Raw genomic sequence first — 17,179 nt, 5'->3', positions numbered from 1 at the left:
AAAATGGCAAACTACTAACCGAATAATGAATCTCTCCAAAGTAAAAAAGGAAAAACGTGAGACAGAACAGAGAGATCGAGGAATGAGAGACACGAAGACGACTAAGAGAGAATGTCGTCTTCGTTGTTTCGTCAAATTTTTCTCTTCATCTCATCTCTCGTCCTTCTCTTCTCCGGCGATGTTCCCTCCGCCGCCGGAGCTCCCTCTACACGCGAGGTGATGAGAGAAAGGAGGAATAAGCTGCAAACGATGGAGTTTTTAAACGCGCACAACACAGCGCGGGTAGCTTCAGGCGCGTCGCATCTCAGATGGGATCAAGGCCTGGCCCGTTTCGCAAACGATTGGGCCAAACAGCGCAAATCGGATTGTAAAATGACCCATTCAGGTGGGCCCCACGGGGAGAATATATTCTGGTACCAAAGGAGTGTGAACTGGACGCCGAAGAGAGTGGTTGCGACGTGGGTGGATGAAAGCTTGCACTACGATCGGACGACTAACTCGTGCGGAGCTGGTAAGATGTGCGGCCATTATACGCAGATCATATGGCGCACAACCACTGCCGTTGGATGCGCACGTGTCAAGTGTGACAACGAGCTTGGATTCCTAGTCGTTTGCGAGTATTCACCTGGTGGAAATTACGATGGCGAAAGTCCCTTTGATTCGCCTAAATGATATTATAATCATACAACTTCAATGTTGTTTTTCTCTAATTGTTCTCTCAAATTCAAATGAAACCATTTTTCTTCCTCGATGTTTTTAGCTAATGCTCTACTTCAACTAATGTATTGTCCGAATAACGTGGAACGTGTATTTATACATATAATGGGCTTGTTATTGGGCTCGGTCTTGAATAATGGTCTGGTAATAATTATTATAAGGCTTTTCTGTTCAAGTGCATGAAACGCTGTCGTTTAATCAAGTGAATGTAAGCTCAGTTTCGCATCTTCGTCGTTGTTCGTTACTCTGAGGAGGCTCAGTAGAGAAAAACCCTAAACATTTACCGGCGAGAGATGAGTATCATCCGCAACGCGATCAGATCGAGTTTCAGCCTCCGGGCGTCGGATCCGGTGATAAGTCGTAACTCTCTCCCATTTCTTCAGGAATCGCGGAAATGTCTATCCACCGTCGGAGAGCAGCCTCCTTCCTCTCCGTCACCACCGCCTCCGGGAGGTTCTCCGGCTGAAGAAGTGAAGAAGCCTGCGTCAGAAGGTTGTTATGAGCTTACTCGCACATTGGGGTCTTTAGCTCATTTTAAGGAAGGATGTGTTTCTTTTAGTCGTTGATTGTGTTTTTGTTGTTTCAGGGAAGTTGTATGGGAAATTTTCAGGCTTCTCAAAACATACGCTGAGGAGTGATGTCATGAACATACTTGAAGGATGCAATGTGACATCACATGATCTCAAATTCAGCTATATGCGCGGTGGAAACTTGAATCCTGCTGGAGTGTGAGTTCTAGCTTTATATTAATGCTTTCTCCTTTGTTGTTACAAAAGTTATATTCTTGGAATTAGTAAAATTCGTTTGCAAACAAATGTTTGGTGTGTTTCAGTTATGTGCAGTTCCCTTCCCGTTCCTCGTATGATAGTGCAATGCGGGCAATTGCCAAGAAGGGAAGGCTATACAGATTAGAAAGGGTAATTAATCCTTTTTTGGCAAACTAATAGAGTCTCTCTTATATATGCATCTGACTTAACCTGATTCCTTGCCATTGATTAGGCTACTCAGTCTCAGTGGGATCCCATTGTTCCTTATGAAGGCAAAGTGGTAAGCTATGTTTTCTGTTTTTCCTTAAATGTATTATTGAGATCCTGTATGCAGAGGCAATTGATCAGAGCCAAATTGATGATATGGTTTTATGATGTTTAGGTTGCGCTACATGGGCTTCCGCCAAATGCTATAATAGAAGACATAGATAGGTTCTTATCCGGATGTCTTTATCATCCTGGATCCATCCAGTTCCTCACCATGTGAGTAAATTTTTTTTTTTTTACTTATTCTTATCTTATATGTTTGCCTTTGCTTTTGATCAAACCCACAATCTCTCTTTCTCATGTATGATTAATCAATTACAATGCTTTTCTTATCTACACTTGGGTTAATCAGATGCTTATAGAATAAACACACCATTTCTCTGGGAATAGAGACAGGAGTGATAGCACCTATTTACTGACCGTGGTTACTTTGTTTTTTGTCATCTTGTTTGATTCATCATGTTTAGAGCTCTTTGTGCTCGATTAATGTGTTGCTCTTACGTTTCTGAATTTCTGAAATAATGACATGAAACTATTTTGAATGCGTTCTTTGACCATGCAGTCAAGGACTGGGGAGTCCTAAGAGGGTGGCACTGGTGCGTTTCACATCACAGACCCAGGCGATGAATGCATACATTACAAAGAATAGGAACTTCCTTCTCAACCAACGAATCACGTTGCAAGTTCTGCAGTAATTTTCTTAGTTCCCTTTTCATTCTCATGGTGTATATCAATGGAAAGAAATCCTGTGTCTTTCCTGTTTGGATGGTCTAGGTCAATTTGATTCTCTGAGATTTTATCTGCAAACTCCATGATTCTGAAATTACAGTTGTCCATTTTTTTCTGGTTCGGTTTGAAGTTCACAAATAAAAAACTTCTTGGTGTCTAAGTAGAAGAAGAAAGTCTGGTAATAAGCAGATTGCAGCTACGGCATGTGATGTTTTTTTCTTCCTTGTATTTGACTAACTTAGGATGCCCATGTGATGAAGCGATCCATCTTGCTTTTAGAAAGTGAATGACTTTGTACTATAAGGGCTTCGTGGGGCACACTTTTCACCAGGGCCATAGAAATCGACCAGACTAGAGTAATATTATGAGTATTTTATTGTTCACTTGCTTTTCTCTAGTGGGTCATCTTTGCTTGTAGTTTAAGCATCTTGCTATCATATCTTTTCACTGTTATCGAACTTCCTTCAAGAGTTACACCGGTTGCGTGGAAGATCTGATAGCTTTATTGCATTTTTGATACTTATAAACTTGCAAGTCTTCTGATATGCTTATGATGAGTAATAATATTTCGATAGTTGGTTAAATCTTTAAGCATAATATAGTAAACTCAACGGCCAAACCCCTCTAGTAGGATCATCATTGAGTTATGAGATCAAACTGTTGAACTTAGATTCGTATTAGAGATTGGTAAAAATGTAAAGTCTTTGATAATTTGATCTCCACCGAAATTTCTTTGGGATTAGAGAGACATGAGAGTTTGTGAAAGTATGGACAACACACCGGGACAAATGCATAGAGACTAGAGTTGTGAATTGGTGTGGTCATGTGAATTATTAATCTTTCAACACTGTTCCTTGAATACAACAATTAAAAAGTGGAAGACGCCGTGGATTCAGCCAAACCTCTTGTTCCTGAAATCTTAGATAGTTTTGACTTCCGACAACCTTCCTCTTGTTGTTATTGTTTTATCATAAGCCCCAACAGGATGATCTATTTGTCCTAAACGGCAACACGAGTCTGGTAAATAATATGATGTGTGTTATGAAAGTAGACAAACTCCACAAGGACAAGTAGATTTATACAAAGCCTATCCAAATTCTTAATCTATTTCACACAATTTTTCTGCTCCACTAGTTCAACATGACCAACCTTTTTAATGGATCATTCATAGTAAACGTAATTAGTTGCACAAATCTGAATCAAATGCTGAGATCGACCAAATGGGCACACAAAAATCTGGAAAAGGACACTTCTGTTTTTATTTTTTTAATGAATTAATAATAAATCGAAATTAAGCTGAAAATACTATAAAACCTAAAACTTTAACTTATTTACATATCCAACCAACCTACCCCACCCACTAACCCGACCCGCGTGCCCTTCCCGGATCCTTCCCCCTAAATCAAACTAAATCCCTAATTCCTCTTCCCCGACATAACCAACAGAAAAAAATTCACGATCTCTCCCCCTTCCCTCTATCTCATCTCACTAATCAAACTCTACCACAATCATCACGATCTCCCTCTATCTCATTTGTTTCTCTATTTCGTGTTACTCTTTGAAACACTATGGCTCCAAAGACTCGTTTCACCGAACAAACGAACAAAGAAGGTGCGCCGGAGAAGAAGAAGAAGAATGAGTCAGTGGTGGAGAAGAAGAAAGCTGCGGTGGAGAAGAAGAAAGCTGAGGCGGAAAAGAAGAAGAAAGACTCTGTGATAAAGAAAAAACAAGCAGCGGTGAAAAGGAGGAGAGAAGCCGTTAAAAAAAAAAGAGATGCAGAGAAAAAGAAGATTGAAACCGCAGAGAAGAAGAGGAAGCGAGACAGTGGTGTAGACGATGAGTCCTCGTCCAATCCAACCAAGCGGCCTCAGACCGCATCTTCACCAGAACATCAAGCCGATCCTGATCATTATCCGCCACTATCAACGGAGTTACCTTCGCAGGATGATAGAGAGGGTACGCCAAGCCCATCAGTTCCGATTGAGCCACAAAAATCACCTACTCAAACACCCAATGAGGCGGAGAATCCACTGCAAGCTCCAATAACTTCTACCAACAGAGAATCAGGCTCACCCGAGGCTGCCATTAACAATGACGGGCAAACGGTAAACAAATCAATTAAAATGGTTTTGGAATTTTTATGATAAAATTGGACTAACAAATAGGAACCGTGAGCAGATTGGATCTAACAACATAGATTCAAATTCACATGAGGCTGCTATTGGATCTGCTGCCATTGACAACGACGCTCCAAGAACGGTAAACAAGTCAACTTAAATGGTTCTAGAAATATTTATCATAGGGTCGAAAAAAAAAATAAGTAGTGATTATATAAGAAGTGTAACTAGTACAACTAAAAGAATGAAACTAGTTCAACTGGTAATAAAATGTTGTAAAACAGAATCAATGGAACTAGTATAACTAGTACAACCACACTTCTTATAACTAATATAACTGGTATAACTATGAAAAGTATAATTAGTCTAACTAATACAACCGAGTATTAAATTACTAGTACAACTAAAAGAGTGAAAATGGTGCAACTGGTAATAATATGTTGTAAACAAATTCAGGATAACTAGTAAATTTTTTTTTATAAGTAATATAACTGGTACAACTACGCTTCTTATACGTAGTCTGACTAGTATAACTAGAGAAGTATTTTGTATAACTGTTTAATGAGATGGTGTTGTTGTTGTATAACTAGGCTTGCTGGTAGAACTAGTAATATTATTTTTAATTTAATTAGTGTAACTGGTACAACTAAGTGTTTATGTGTTGTATAACTCAGTTATTTATTCTTTGTATTTTGTTTGTATTTTTCAGGTTGAGAGTGATGATATGACCGTAGAAGCTGACAGACCTGCTGGTTTTTTCTTCAATCCGAGCAACTATGGAAAGGGTTGCAAGCTCTCCTCAAGGTGCCATCAACACGATTTTCTGAACAAGACGATTGGTAAGTTGGATGCCTCAGAGAAGAGTTGGTTTCAGGAACATCCTCAGTTCAAGCATATATTCCACATGGATTGTACCTCAACAAGAAAAGTGATGGGATTGTGGATGTTGCTACTTCGTACTATGCATACAGAGAAGGGTCGACAAGCTTGGTTTGGGGTAAACGGTGTTCCAATTAGATACTCTATCAGGGAACATAGCCTCCTCTCTGGTTTATACTGCCACTCATATCCAGAAAACTATCAGAGCATAGGGAGACTGAAGTTTGCGAGAAAGTATTTTAAAGTGAAGAAGACAAAGGATGGGAAGGAAAAGGGTCTGCAAGTGACAGAAGCGGATGTTAAGGAGAAACTTCAGAAGATGAAATTTGATGGTAGTGGCGATCGTCTGAGGATGGCGGTTCTTTACTTTCTGGCTACAGTTTTAAGAGGAAGGTCCAAAGCAGGATACTTCATTGAGTATTTCCTTCTCCAAGCAGTAGAAGATTTGGAGTTTTGCACCGAATTTCCATGGGGCCGTTACACCTTTGATGATTGCATGAAGGAGATTTTTCATGTAAGGGATCATTTTCGTGATGGGATCCCAGAGCATGCACAGTGGGTATTTCCTGGGTTTATCAACCCTTTGGAGGTATATGAATAACATTTTTCATAAGCATATTTGTTATAATATAACTAAAGTGATTGTGTGAAATGATGTGCAGATATTAGCATTTGAATGTATCCCTGTCCTTAGGGAAAGATTCAGAGAGCCTGTTCCAAACTGTTTTGATGGTTGTCCAAGAATGTGCAAATGGAAGTTCAAGAGGACCGGAACAACAGGATTTCCACTTGACATGATTTATCGGACGCTAGGAAACACAAAGGTAAAAGCTTATAATTTTTTTAAGTGTTGTTTATGTCATTTTCTTCAAGTTCATAGTTAATTAAATGTGTAATTTGTTGTTGGTCATTTCAGGAGATTATCAGTGTTTTGGAACCAAAAGGAAATGAAGTAGACCTTTTGTATGAAATAATGGATGAAGGGACTTTTGAAGACTTGGAGCTGATAGATGATTCGGATACGCTAGACATAGCTGTTGACAGTTGGAACAAGATCCTAATGGAACCAGGGAAAAAAATCTTCTGGCCGGATCTATATGAGATGGATGTGAGAACCCGAGAGCAACAAGAGGAGGCAGGAGGCGAGGCAGGGGGCGAGGCAGGAGGCGAGGCAGGAGGAGAGGCAGGAGGCGAGGCAGGAGGCGAGGCAGGGGGTGAGGCAGGAGTTCAAACAGGGGGCGAAGCAGGTCGTGAGAGTTTAAGAGAATTAGAGTTGAAGTTGAACAAAAGAATGGATGATGGATTTGCATTGAGAGACGAAACAATTCGTCTTCTGGAAGCAAGAGTAAAGGAGTTGGAAGAAGAAAAAATCCAGAGAGAAAGTTGGTCGTTCCAGGAGGGCGAGATGTATGGTGATAAGGAGGCTGAGATACTTGGTGATAAGGAGGGCGATGAGCAATCTACACTTCAAATTATGGCAGGTAAGTCATGATAACATATAACTTCAAATTTTATTTTTAATGATGATGATCTAAGTCAGGATGTATTTTTGTTCAATGTAGATACTGAAGATGGAGATGAGCAATCTACACTTCAAATTATGGCAGACACTGCAGAGAGATTTGAGAAGGCTGCTGCGGAAAAAGCTGTTGTGGACAAGACAGATGAGGTTGTAGATGATGATGCTTTGGAGAAGGAAGGTGAGGTTAGAGTTGATGACGCTTTAGAGAACACAGCTTCGGTTGGAGATTCACAGGATCCTGCTGAGATGCCAAAGAGGGTGCCCAAGCGTTCTCATTTGTTGAGGTCTCCTTTTACGCCAAACTGATTTGGCTGAACTATGTTGTTGTTTTTGGAACTTGTATGTGTTTGTTTTAAAACCTAAAACGGATGAACTTGTATGTGTGTGTGTTTTAAAACCTAAAACTTGTATGTGTGTGTGTTTTAAAACCTAAATCCAAACTTGGTGGTTGAACAGGTTGCAATTACAGGTGGGAAGTAAAACAACATTACAGCATCAACTATGCCAAAAAATATGAAAGTAGTATAACTAGAAAAACTAGTACACCTAGTGTTAAATTAAAAAGTGTAGGACTTATCTGGGAATCCACTTATTTGAAACTCATTATGCACACAAAGTTGTTTTAGTTTTTTAGTTGTACTGGTTTCTACAAAGTTGTACTAATTTATTAGTTATACTGGCTTGCACAAAGTTGTACTAGTTTATTAGTTATACTAGTTTGTACAGAGTTGTACTTTGGCAGTGAAACCTGAATATATTAGTTGTACCAAAGAGAAATACCATTATCTAAGTTGTACCACTCATTTATGTTAACATGTGTTTGCCCGGATACAATGAAATCATCACTATTGTGAAAATACTTGTCATGTATGTTTTTCAAAAAATATGTGGACAAATATGTTAACAAACCTTAAAAGTATAAGGTAGATCAAGCAAACTTTTGTGATGGAGGTAGAAATCCAGAAAAAAAAAAAAAACAATACAAAACACAAAGAAACCTATCCAAACACTTAAAATTAGACCATTTGAATGTTTTATTAATATGAAAAAACCTAAAATAATATTTAAATTTCAGATCCTCCATAGTTGTACTAGTTATTCCAGTAGAACCTATTTTAGTAAACTAGACATAGTTGAACTAGTTATTCCAGTATAACTTATTTTTAGTTTTACTAGTTGTACCAGTATAACAACACAAAAACATGAATGTTAGGTTTAATGAAGTTTTACCAATTGTACCTGTTGTACCTGACAGAAACAACACATTACATAAATAAGTTCTACAACACATAAATAAGTTTCATAACACATAAGTAAGACTCACAAGACTAAGCAAGTTCCATAACACATAAGTAAGACTCACAAGACATAAGCAAGTTCCATAACACATAAGTAAGACTCATTCATCAATTCCATCGCTTCCACTTTCATCGCTGTCAATTCCATCATTCTCACACACCAATGGTGGATACTTCTTCTTTTTCTTCCTCCGATATTCCCCAGCTGATGGAAATCTAGTTTCTTGTAGTCTTCCTTTCTTTCTTTCCACATGCGGAGGGTAGACAACCTGAGATAGGATTTCATCTGGAATTTCATAACTTTCCCATAATGAATGATGAGGCACTGGATATATTGTCTTGTAATATGCCAAAGTCCACTGCTCCATATAATAATACTTAGAACAATAGTCTTCAGACATTTCTCCACGCGCGATGATCGCAGCCTGTGCATGCACACAAGGATACCGATCAATATCAAAACACTTGCACTGGCATGTTCCGTTGCCTAAATCAACATAATAACCTTGACCATCTTTGCCAATCACAGTGTACTGACGTTCAAATCTGTTTAGCTCCATCACCGTGAGCTTTTTTGCCTTCGGATAACTGTGATGCAATATCCCATGCACGTAGGGAATTAGTATCTGTCTCTCTGGAACGCGTAAAGATAAATCACGATATTTGTTAAACCATTCTACCATCTTCCCAATGATCACATCAAGCATTGGCAACAATGCATATTTCCTTGGTTCCTTTAAAACACCATTGATTGATTCAACAGTGTTGGTTGTATCTATGTTGTACCTTTCTCCCGGAAATTGACATCTTGCCCATTTGGTCTCATGAACACTCTCATCTAGATACTCAGCGGCTTGAGGCAACGTTCTCCTGAAATCATTGTAGCTTTTTCTGAACTCGACCTCTGTGTACATACCAGCAATTTTTCTAAACTTTCTGGCAACCCCTTTCTTGTTAACTTTGCTGCATGCTCCGGCAACATTATTAGACAAGTGAAAAATGCAATATCCATGGATCGCCATTGGGTACACCTCGTGCACCTTCTTGATGATGCATTGGTTTCTATCAGTACAAAAAACAAGCTGAGGATCATCTGGTATCAAAGTTTTCAGTATAGTCAAAAACCACTCCCAGCTCGCATTTTTCTCACCATCTACTACCGCAAAAGCGAGGGGATAATGATGATGATCTGGATCCTGAGCAGTGGCAATGAGAAGCACTCCTCCATACACACCCTTCAGGTGAGTTCCATCCATTATTATCACTTTCCTCATTGCTTGAAACCCTTCGATGCAAGCTTTAAGCGCAAAGAACATATACTTAAACTGCTTCTTCTCATCCACTACTAATCTTGTGATGGTACCAGGATTCATTCTTTCTAACATGTACAAGTAAGATGGAAGTCTAGCAAAACTCTCCTGAGGGTTACCACGCAAATCACTGACAGCTTTGTGTTTCCCTCTCAAAGCTGTAGAATATGAAACCGTGACACCTAGTTTGTTCTTCACCAACTTTATGAGAGACTTTGGATCTGGAGTCTTGTATTGGCCTGGATAATCTTCATGCACCACTCCTGCGACCAAGCTTGGTGTTCCTCTTTTCCCCCTCTTGGTTACACTTCCCTCTCCCCGAGTACACGTATGCATCTTTCTATACGTTCTGACACTGAAAAAGGCTGAGTTTTTCAGCCTTGCAGCTCGTAAATACCATCTGCATCCAACCCCACGACATTTCAATACATAAACAGTACGATTCGTCTTGATTATATCAACCTCAAAACAATTCGAATGCACTCCTGCGTCCACTAAATTCCTCAGCTCTTCCTTAGTCGCAAATTCTTGATACAAACTCATATCAATACCATCATCCCACTCAGCATTGACAATTGTGTCTACAGATGGTGTAACAGCCGGCAACTCCTCCCTATCATTCATTTCATCACCCTCTTCATTGCAATCCTCATGCTCATACCTATCTGATTGTCTTGGAGGAGTTAGCAATTGTTCCTCCAAGACAATCAGATAGGTATGAGCATGAGGATTGCAATGAAGAGGGTGATGAAATGAATGATAGGGAGGAGTTGCCGGCTGTTACACCATCTGTAGACACAATTGTCAATGCTGAGTGGGATGATGGTATTGATATGAGTTTGTATCAAGAATTTGCGACTAAGGAAGAGCTGAGGAATTTAGTGGACGCAGGAGTGCATTCGAATTGTTTTGAGGTTGATATAATCAAGACGAATCGTACTGTTTATGTATTGAAATGTCGTGGGGTTGGATGCAGATGGTATTTACGAGCTGCAAGGCTGAAAAACTCAGCCTTTTTCAGTGTCAGAACGTATAGAAAGATGCATACGTGTACTCGGGGAGAGGGAAGTGTAACCAAGAGGGGGAAAAGAGGAACACCAAGCTTGGTCGCAGGAGTGGTGCATGAAGATTATCCAGGCCAATACAAGACTCCAGATCCAAAGTCTCTCATAAAGTTGGTGAAGAACAAACTAGGTGTCACGGTTTCATATTCTACAGCTTTGAGAGGGAAACACAAAGCTGTCAGTGATTTGCGTGGTAACCCTCAGGAGAGTTTTGCTAGACTTCCATCTTACTTGTACATGTTAGAAAGAATGAATCCTGGTACCATCACAAGATTAGTAGTGGATGAGAAGAAGCAGTTTAAGTATATGTTCTTTGCGCTTAAAGCTTGCATCGAAGGGTTTCAAGCAATGAGGAAAGTGATAATAATGGATGGAACTCACCTGAAGGGTGTGTATGGAGGAGTGCTTCTCATTGCCACTGCTCAGGATCCAGATCATCATCATTATCCCCTCGCTTTTGCGGTAGTAGATGGTGAGAAAAATGCGAGCTGGGAGTGGTTTTTGACTATACTGAAAACTTTGATACCAGATGATCCTCAGCTTGTTTTTTGTACTGATAGAAACCAATGCATCATCAAGAAGGTGCACGAGGTGTACCCAATGGCGATCCATGGATATTGCATTTTTCACTTGTCTAATAATGTTGCCGGAGCATGCAGCAAAGTTAACAAGAAAGGGGTTGCCAGAAAGTTTAGAAAAATTGCTGGTATGTACACAGAGGTCGAGTTCAGAAAAAGCTACAATGATTTCAGGAGAACGTTGCCTCAAGCCGCTGAGTATCTAGATGAGAGTGTTCATGAGACCAAATGGGCAAGATGTCAATTTCCGGGAGAAAGGTACAACATAGATACAACCAACACTGTTGAATCAATCAATGGTGTTTTAAAGGAACCAAGGAAATATGCATTGTTGCCAATGCTTGATGTGATCATTGGGAAGATGGTAGAATGGTTTAACAAATATCGTGATTTATCTTTACGCGTTCCAGAGAGACAGATACTAATTCCCTACGTGCATGGGATATTGCATCACAGTTATCCGAAGGCAAAAAAGCTCACGGTGATGGAGCTAAACAGATTTGAACGTCAGTACACTGTGATTGGCAAAGATGGTCAAGGTTATTATGTTGATTTAGGCAACGGAACATGCCAGTGCAAGTGTTTTGATATTGATCGGTATCCTTGTGTGCATGCACAGGCTGCGATCATCGCGCGTGGAGAAATGTCTGAAGACTATTGTTCTAAGTATTATTATATGGAGCAGTGGACTTTGGCATATTACAAGACAATATATCCAGTGCCTCATCATTCATTATGGGAAAGTTATGAAATTCCAGATGAAATCCTATCTCAGGTTGTCTACCCTCCGCATGTGGAAAGAAAGAAAGGAAGACTACAAGAAACTAGATTTCCATCAGCTGGGGAATATCGGAGGAAGAAAAAGAAGAAGTATCCACCATTGGTGTGTGAGAATGATGGAATTGACAGCGATGAAAGTGGAAGCGATGGAATTGATGAATGAGTCTTACTTATGTGTTATGGAACTTGCTTATGTCTTGTGAGTCTTACTTATGTGTTATGGAACTTGCTTAGTCTTGTGAGTCTTACTTATGTGTTATGAAACTTATTTATGTGTTGTAGAACTTATTTATGTAATGTGTTGTTTCTGTCAGGTACAACAGGTACAATTGGTAAAACTTCATTAAACCTAACATTCATGTTTTTGTGTTGTTATACTGGTACAACTAGTAAAACTAAAAATAAGTTATACTGGAATAACTAGTTCAACTATGTCTAGTTTACTAAAATAGGTTCTACTGGAATAACTAGTACAACTATGGAGGATCTGAAATTTAAATATTATTTTAGGTTTTTTCATATTAATAAAACATTCAAATGGTCTAATTTTAAGTGTTTGGATAGGTTTCTTTGTGTTTTGTATTGTTTTTTTTTTTTTTCTGGATTTCTACCTCCATCACAAAAGTTTGCTTGATCTACCTTATACTTTTAAGGTTTGTTAACATATTTGTCCACATATTTTTTGAAAAACATACATGACAAGTATTTTCACAATAGTGATGATTTCATTGTATCCGGGCAAACACATGTTAACATAAATGAGTGGTACAACTTAGATAATGGTATTTCTCTTTGGTACAACTAATATATTCAGGTTTCACTGCCAAAGTACAACTCTGTACAAACTAGTATAACTAATAAACTAGTACAACTTTGTGCAAGCCAGTATAACTAATAAATTAGTACAACTTTGTAGAAACCAGTACAACTAAAAAACTAAAACAACTTTGTGTGCATAATGAGTTTCAAATAAGTGGATTCCCAGATAAGTCCTACACTTTTTAATTTAACACTAGGTGTACTAGTTTTTCTAGTTATACTACTTTCATATTTTTTGGCATAGTTGATGCTGTAATGTTGTTTTACTTCCCACCTGTAATTGCAACCTGTTCAACCACCAAGTTTGGATTTAGGTTTTAAAACACACACACATACAAGTTTTAGGTTTTAAAACACACACACATACAAGTTCATCCGTTTTAGGTTTTAAAACAAACACATACAAGTTCCAAAAACAACAACATAGTTCAGCCAAATCAGTTTGGCGTAAAAGGAGACCTCAACAAATGAGAACGCTTGGGCACCCTCTTTGGCATCTCAGCAGGATCCTGTGAATCTCCAACCGAAGCTGTGTTCTCTAAAGCGTCATCAACTCTAACCTCACCTTCCTTCTCCAAAGCATCATCATCTACAACCTCATCTGTCTTGTCCACAACAGCTTTTTCCGCAGCAGCCTTCTCAAATCTCTCTGCAGTGTCTGCCATAATTTGAAGTGTAGATTGCTCATCTCCATCTTCAGTATCTACATTGAACAAAAATACATCCTGACTTAGATCATCATCATTAAAAATAAAATTTGAAGTTATATGTTATCATGACTTACCTTGCATCAACTTCTCAGCCTCTACCTCGATATGTTTCTCACCATCCTTCTCAGCCTCTGCCTCAATCTGTTTCTCACTATCCTTCTCAGCCTCATCACCCTTGTCAGCCTCTGCCTCAATCTGCTTCTCACCATCCTTCTCAGCCTCATCACCCTTGTCAGCCTCATCACCATCCTCGCCCTCCTTATCAGGCTCATCATCACCATCCTTATCAGCCTTATCACCATCCTCACCCTCCTTATCAGGCTCATCATCACCATCCTTATCAGCCTTATCACCATCCTTGTTAGTCTCATCACCATCCTTATCACCATGTATCTCACCCTCCTTATCACCATGCATCTCGCCCTCCTTATCACCAAGTATCTCAGCCTCCTTATCACCATACATCTCGCCCTCCTGGAACGACCAACTTTCTCTCTGGATTTTTTCTTCTTCCAACTCCTTTACTCTTGCTTCCAGAAGACGAATTGTTTCGTCTCTCAATGCAAATCCATCATCCATTCTTTTGTTCAACTTCAACTCTAATTCTCTTAAACTCTCACGACCTGCTTCGCCCCCTGTTTGAACTCCTGCCTCACCCCCTGCCTCGCCTCCTGCCTCGCCTCCTGCCTCTCCTCCTGCCTCGCCTCCTGCCTCGCCCCCTGCCTCGCCTCCTGCCTCCTCTTGTTGCTCTCGGGTTCTCACATCCATCTCATATAGATCCGGCCAGAAGATTTTTTTCCCTGGTTCCATTAGGATCTTGTTCCAACTGTCAACAGCTATGTCTAGCGTATCCGAATCATCTATCAGCTCCAAGTCTTCAAAAGTCCCTTCATCCATTATTTCATACAAAAGGTCTACTTCATTTCCTTTTGGTTCCAAAACACTGATAATCTCCTGAAATGACCAACAACAAATTACACATTTAATTAACTATGAACTTGAAGAAAATGACATAAACAACACTTAAAAAAATTATAAGCTTTTACCTTTGTGTTTCCTAGCGTCCGATAAATCATGTCAAGTGGAAATCCTGTTGTTCCGGTCCTCTTGAACTTCCATTTGCACATTCTTGGACAACCATCAAAACAGTTTGGAACAGGCTCTCTGAATCTTTCCCTAAGGACAGGGATACATTCAAATGCTAATATCTGCACATCATTTCACACAATCACTTTAGTTATATTATAACAAATATGCTTATGAAAAATGTTATTCATATACCTCCAAAGGGTTGATAAACCCAGGAAATACCCACTGTGCATGCTCTGGGATCCCATCACGAAAATGATCCCTTACATGAAAAATCTCCTTCATGCAATCATCAAAGGTGTAACGGCCCCATGGAAATTCGGTGCAAAACTCCAAATCTTCTACTGCTTGGAGAAGGAAATACTCAATGAAGTATCCTGCTTTGGACCTTCCTCTTAAAACTGTAGCCAGAAAGTAAAGAACCGCCATCCTCAGACGATCGCCACTACCATCAAATTTCATCTTCTGAAGTTTCTCCTTAACATCCGCTTCTGTCACTTGCAGACCCTTTTCCTTCCCATCCTTTGTCTTCTTCACTTTAAAATACTTTCTCGCAAACTTCAGTCTCCCTATGCTCTGATAGTTTTCTGGATATGAGTGGCAGTATAAACCAGAGAGGAGGCTATGTTCCCTGATAGAGTATCTAATTGGAACACCGTTTACCCCAAACCAAGCTTGTCGACCCTTCTCTGTATGCATAGTACGAAGTAGCAACATCCACAATCCCATCACTTTTCTTGTTGAGGTACAATCCATGTGGAATATATGCTTGAACTGAGGATGTTCCTGAAACCAACTCTTCTCTGAGGCATCCAACTTACCAATCGTCTTGTTCAGAAAATCGTGTTGATGGCACCTTGAGGAGAGCTTGCAACCCTTTCCATAGTTGCTCGGATTGAAGAAAAAACCAGCAGGTCTGTCAGCTTCTACGGTCATATCATCACTCTCAACCTGAAAAATACAAACAAAATACAAAGAATAAATAACTGAGTTATACAACACATAAACACTTAGTTGTACCAGTTACACTAATTAAATTAAAAATAATATTACTAGTTCTACCAGCAAGCCTAGTTATACAACAACAACACCATCTCATTAAACAGTTATACAAAATACTTCTCTAGTTATACTAGTCAGACTACGTATAAGAAGCGTAGTTGTACCAGTTATATTACTTATAAAAAAAAATTTACTAGTTATCCTGAATTTGTTTACAACATATTATTACCAGTTGCACCATTTTCACTCTTTTAGTTGTACTAGTAATTTAATACTCGGTTGTATTAGTTAGACTAATTATACTTTTCATAGTTATACCAGTTATATTAGTTATAAGAAGTGTGGTTGTACTAGTTATACTAGTTCCATTGATTCTGTTTTACAACATTTTATTACCAGTTGAACTAGTTTCATTCTTTTAGTTGTACTAGTTACACTTCTTATATAATCACTACTTATTTTTTTTTTCGACCCTATGATAAATATTTCTAGAACCATTTAAGTTGACTTGTTTACCGTTCTTGGAGCGTCGTTGTCAATGGCAGCAGATCCAATAGCAGCCTCATGTGAATTTGAATCTATGTTGTTAGATCCAATCTGCTCACGGTTCCTATTTGTTAGTCCAATTTTATCATAAAAATTCCAAAACCATTTTAATTGATTTGTTTACCGTTTGCCCGTCATTGTTAATGGCAGCCTCGGGTGAGCCTGATTCTCTGTTGGTAGAAGTTATTGGAGCTTGCAGTGGATTCTCCGCCTCATTGGGTGTTTGAGTAGGTGATTTTTGTGGCTCAATCGGAACTGATGGGCTTGGCGTACCCTCTCTATCATCCTGCGAAGGTAACTCCGTTGATAGTGGCGGATAATGATCAGGATCGGCTTGATGTTCTGGTGAAGATGCGGTCTGAGGCCGCTTGGTTGGATTGGACGAGGACTCATCGTCTACACCACTGTCTCGCTTCCTCTTCTTCTCTGCGGTTTCAATCTTCTTTTTCTCTGCATCTCTTTTTTTTTTAACGGCTTCTCTCCTCCTTTTCACCGCTGCTTGTTTTTTCTTTATCACAGAGTCTTTCTTCTTCTTTTCCGCCTCAGCTTTCTTCTTCTCCACCGCAGCTTTCTTCTTCTCCACCACTGACTCATTCTTCTTCTTCTTCTCCGGCGCACCTTCTTTGTTCGTTTGTTCGGTGAAACGAGTCTTTGGAGCCATAGTGTTTCAAAGAGTAACACGAAATAGAGAAACAAATGAGATAGAGGGAGATCGTGATGATTGTGGTAGAGTTTGATTAGTGAGATGAGATAGAGGGAAGGGGGAGAGATCGTGAATTTTTTTCTGTTGGTTATGTCGGGGAAGAGGAATTAGGGATTTAGTTTGATTTAGGGGGAAGGATCCGGGAAGGGCACGCGGGTCGGGTTAGTGGGTGGGGTAGGTTGGTTGGATATGTAAATAAGTTAAAGTTTTAGGTTTTATAGTATTTTCAGCTTAATTTCGATTTATTATTAATTCATTAAAAAAATAAAAACAGAAGTGTCC

General features: G+C 39.4%; 6 protein-coding genes across 6 annotated transcripts; 4 read left to right on the top strand and 2 right to left on the bottom strand.

Moving 5' to 3' along the window:
• Positions 1 to 30: 30 nt before the first annotated feature.
• On the top strand, positions 31 to 925 carry LOC106410197 (pathogenesis-related protein PRB1-3). The gene has a single exon (XM_013850680.2). It carries the CDS (start codon positions 112 to 114, stop codon positions 670 to 672), a length of 561 nt encoding a protein of 186 aa, XP_013706134.1. The 5' UTR covers positions 31 to 111; the 3' UTR covers positions 673 to 925.
• On the top strand, positions 909 to 2,640 carry LOC106407390. The gene is made up of 6 exons (XM_013848245.3): positions 909 to 1,209; positions 1,304 to 1,445; positions 1,550 to 1,634; positions 1,717 to 1,764; positions 1,867 to 1,967; positions 2,314 to 2,640. The coding sequence occupies exons 1-6, from the start codon at positions 1,011 to 1,013 to the stop codon at positions 2,444 to 2,446; spliced, it is 708 nt and encodes a 235-aa protein (XP_013703699.2). The 5' UTR covers positions 909 to 1,010; the 3' UTR covers positions 2,447 to 2,640.
• A 1,038-nt stretch (positions 2,641 to 3,678) lies between these two features.
• Positions 3,679 to 7,408, top strand: LOC125592864 (uncharacterized protein At3g43530-like). The gene is made up of 7 exons (XM_048768399.1): positions 3,679 to 4,585; positions 4,659 to 4,739; positions 5,307 to 6,065; positions 6,139 to 6,300; positions 6,393 to 6,950; positions 7,033 to 7,052; positions 7,155 to 7,408. Exons 1-6 carry the CDS (start codon positions 4,049 to 4,051, stop codon positions 7,036 to 7,038), a joined length of 2,103 nt encoding a protein of 700 aa, XP_048624356.1. The 5' UTR covers positions 3,679 to 4,048; the 3' UTR covers positions 7,039 to 7,052; positions 7,155 to 7,408.
• A 989-nt stretch (positions 7,409 to 8,397) lies between these two features.
• LOC125592809 lies at positions 8,398 to 10,230 on the bottom strand. Its single transcript, XM_048768230.1, has one exon. It carries the CDS (start codon positions 10,228 to 10,230, stop codon positions 8,398 to 8,400), a length of 1,833 nt encoding a protein of 610 aa, XP_048624187.1.
• Positions 10,231 to 10,358: 128 nt separating this feature from the next.
• On the top strand, positions 10,359 to 12,191 carry LOC125592808. The gene has a single exon (XM_048768229.1). It carries the CDS (start codon positions 10,359 to 10,361, stop codon positions 12,189 to 12,191), a length of 1,833 nt encoding a protein of 610 aa, XP_048624186.1.
• A 989-nt stretch (positions 12,192 to 13,180) lies between these two features.
• Positions 13,181 to 17,174, bottom strand: LOC125592863 (uncharacterized protein At3g43530-like). Its single transcript, XM_048768398.1, has 6 exons — positions 16,319 to 17,174; positions 16,165 to 16,245; positions 14,839 to 15,597; positions 14,604 to 14,765; positions 13,632 to 14,511; positions 13,181 to 13,550 (listed from the first exon to the last, which is right to left on the bottom strand). Exons 1-6 carry the CDS (start codon positions 16,853 to 16,855, stop codon positions 13,285 to 13,287), a joined length of 2,685 nt encoding a protein of 894 aa, XP_048624355.1. The 5' UTR covers positions 16,856 to 17,174; the 3' UTR covers positions 13,181 to 13,284.
• Between the last annotated feature and the right edge of the window lie 5 nt (positions 17,175 to 17,179).

The sequence above is a fragment of the Brassica napus genome, chromosome C9 (assembly GCF_020379485.1).
Source record: "Brassica napus cultivar Da-Ae chromosome C9, Da-Ae, whole genome shotgun sequence".
In the NCBI taxonomy this organism is placed as follows: Eukaryota; Viridiplantae; Streptophyta; class Magnoliopsida; order Brassicales; family Brassicaceae; genus Brassica; species Brassica napus.
The sequence above is the reverse complement of the archived record's forward strand: the minus strand, read 5'-3'. Positions and strand labels throughout refer to the sequence as shown.

Excerpts from the sequence above, each read along its gene's own strand:
- LOC106410197 (XM_013850680.2), top strand. The coding sequence starts at position 112 with ATGTCGTCTTCGTTGTTTCGTCAAATTTTTCTCTTCATCTCATCTCTC.
- LOC106407390 (XM_013848245.3), top strand. The coding sequence starts at position 1,011 with ATGAGTATCATCCGCAACGCGATCAGATCGAGTTTCAGCCTCCGGGCG. Across the intron at positions 1,446-1,549 it reads AACTTGAATCCTGCTGGAGT|TTATGTGCAGTTCCCTTCCC; the intron begins GTGAGTTCTAGC and ends GGTGTGTTTCAG. Across the intron at positions 1,765-1,866 it reads TTCCTTATGAAGGCAAAGTG|GTTGCGCTACATGGGCTTCC; the intron begins GTAAGCTATGTT and ends TATGATGTTTAG.
- LOC125592864 (XM_048768399.1), top strand. The coding sequence starts at position 4,049 with ATGGCTCCAAAGACTCGTTTCACCGAACAAACGAACAAAGAAGGTGCG. Across the intron at positions 4,586-4,658 it reads TTAACAATGACGGGCAAACG|ATTGGATCTAACAACATAGA; the intron begins GTAAACAAATCA and ends AACCGTGAGCAG. Across the intron at positions 6,066-6,138 it reads GGTTTATCAACCCTTTGGAG|ATATTAGCATTTGAATGTAT; the intron begins GTATATGAATAA and ends AATGATGTGCAG.
- LOC125592809 (XM_048768230.1), bottom strand. The coding sequence starts at position 10,230 with ATGAATGATAGGGAGGAGTTGCCGGCTGTTACACCATCTGTAGACACA.
- LOC125592808 (XM_048768229.1), top strand. The coding sequence starts at position 10,359 with ATGAATGATAGGGAGGAGTTGCCGGCTGTTACACCATCTGTAGACACA.
- LOC125592863 (XM_048768398.1), bottom strand. The coding sequence starts at position 16,855 with ATGGCTCCAAAGACTCGTTTCACCGAACAAACGAACAAAGAAGGTGCG. Across the intron at positions 15,598-16,164 it reads ACAACGACGCTCCAAGAACG|GTTGAGAGTGATGATATGAC; the intron begins GTAAACAAGTCA and ends TGTATTTTTCAG. Across the intron at positions 14,766-14,838 it reads GGTTTATCAACCCTTTGGAG|ATATTAGCATTTGAATGTAT; the intron begins GTATATGAATAA and ends AATGATGTGCAG.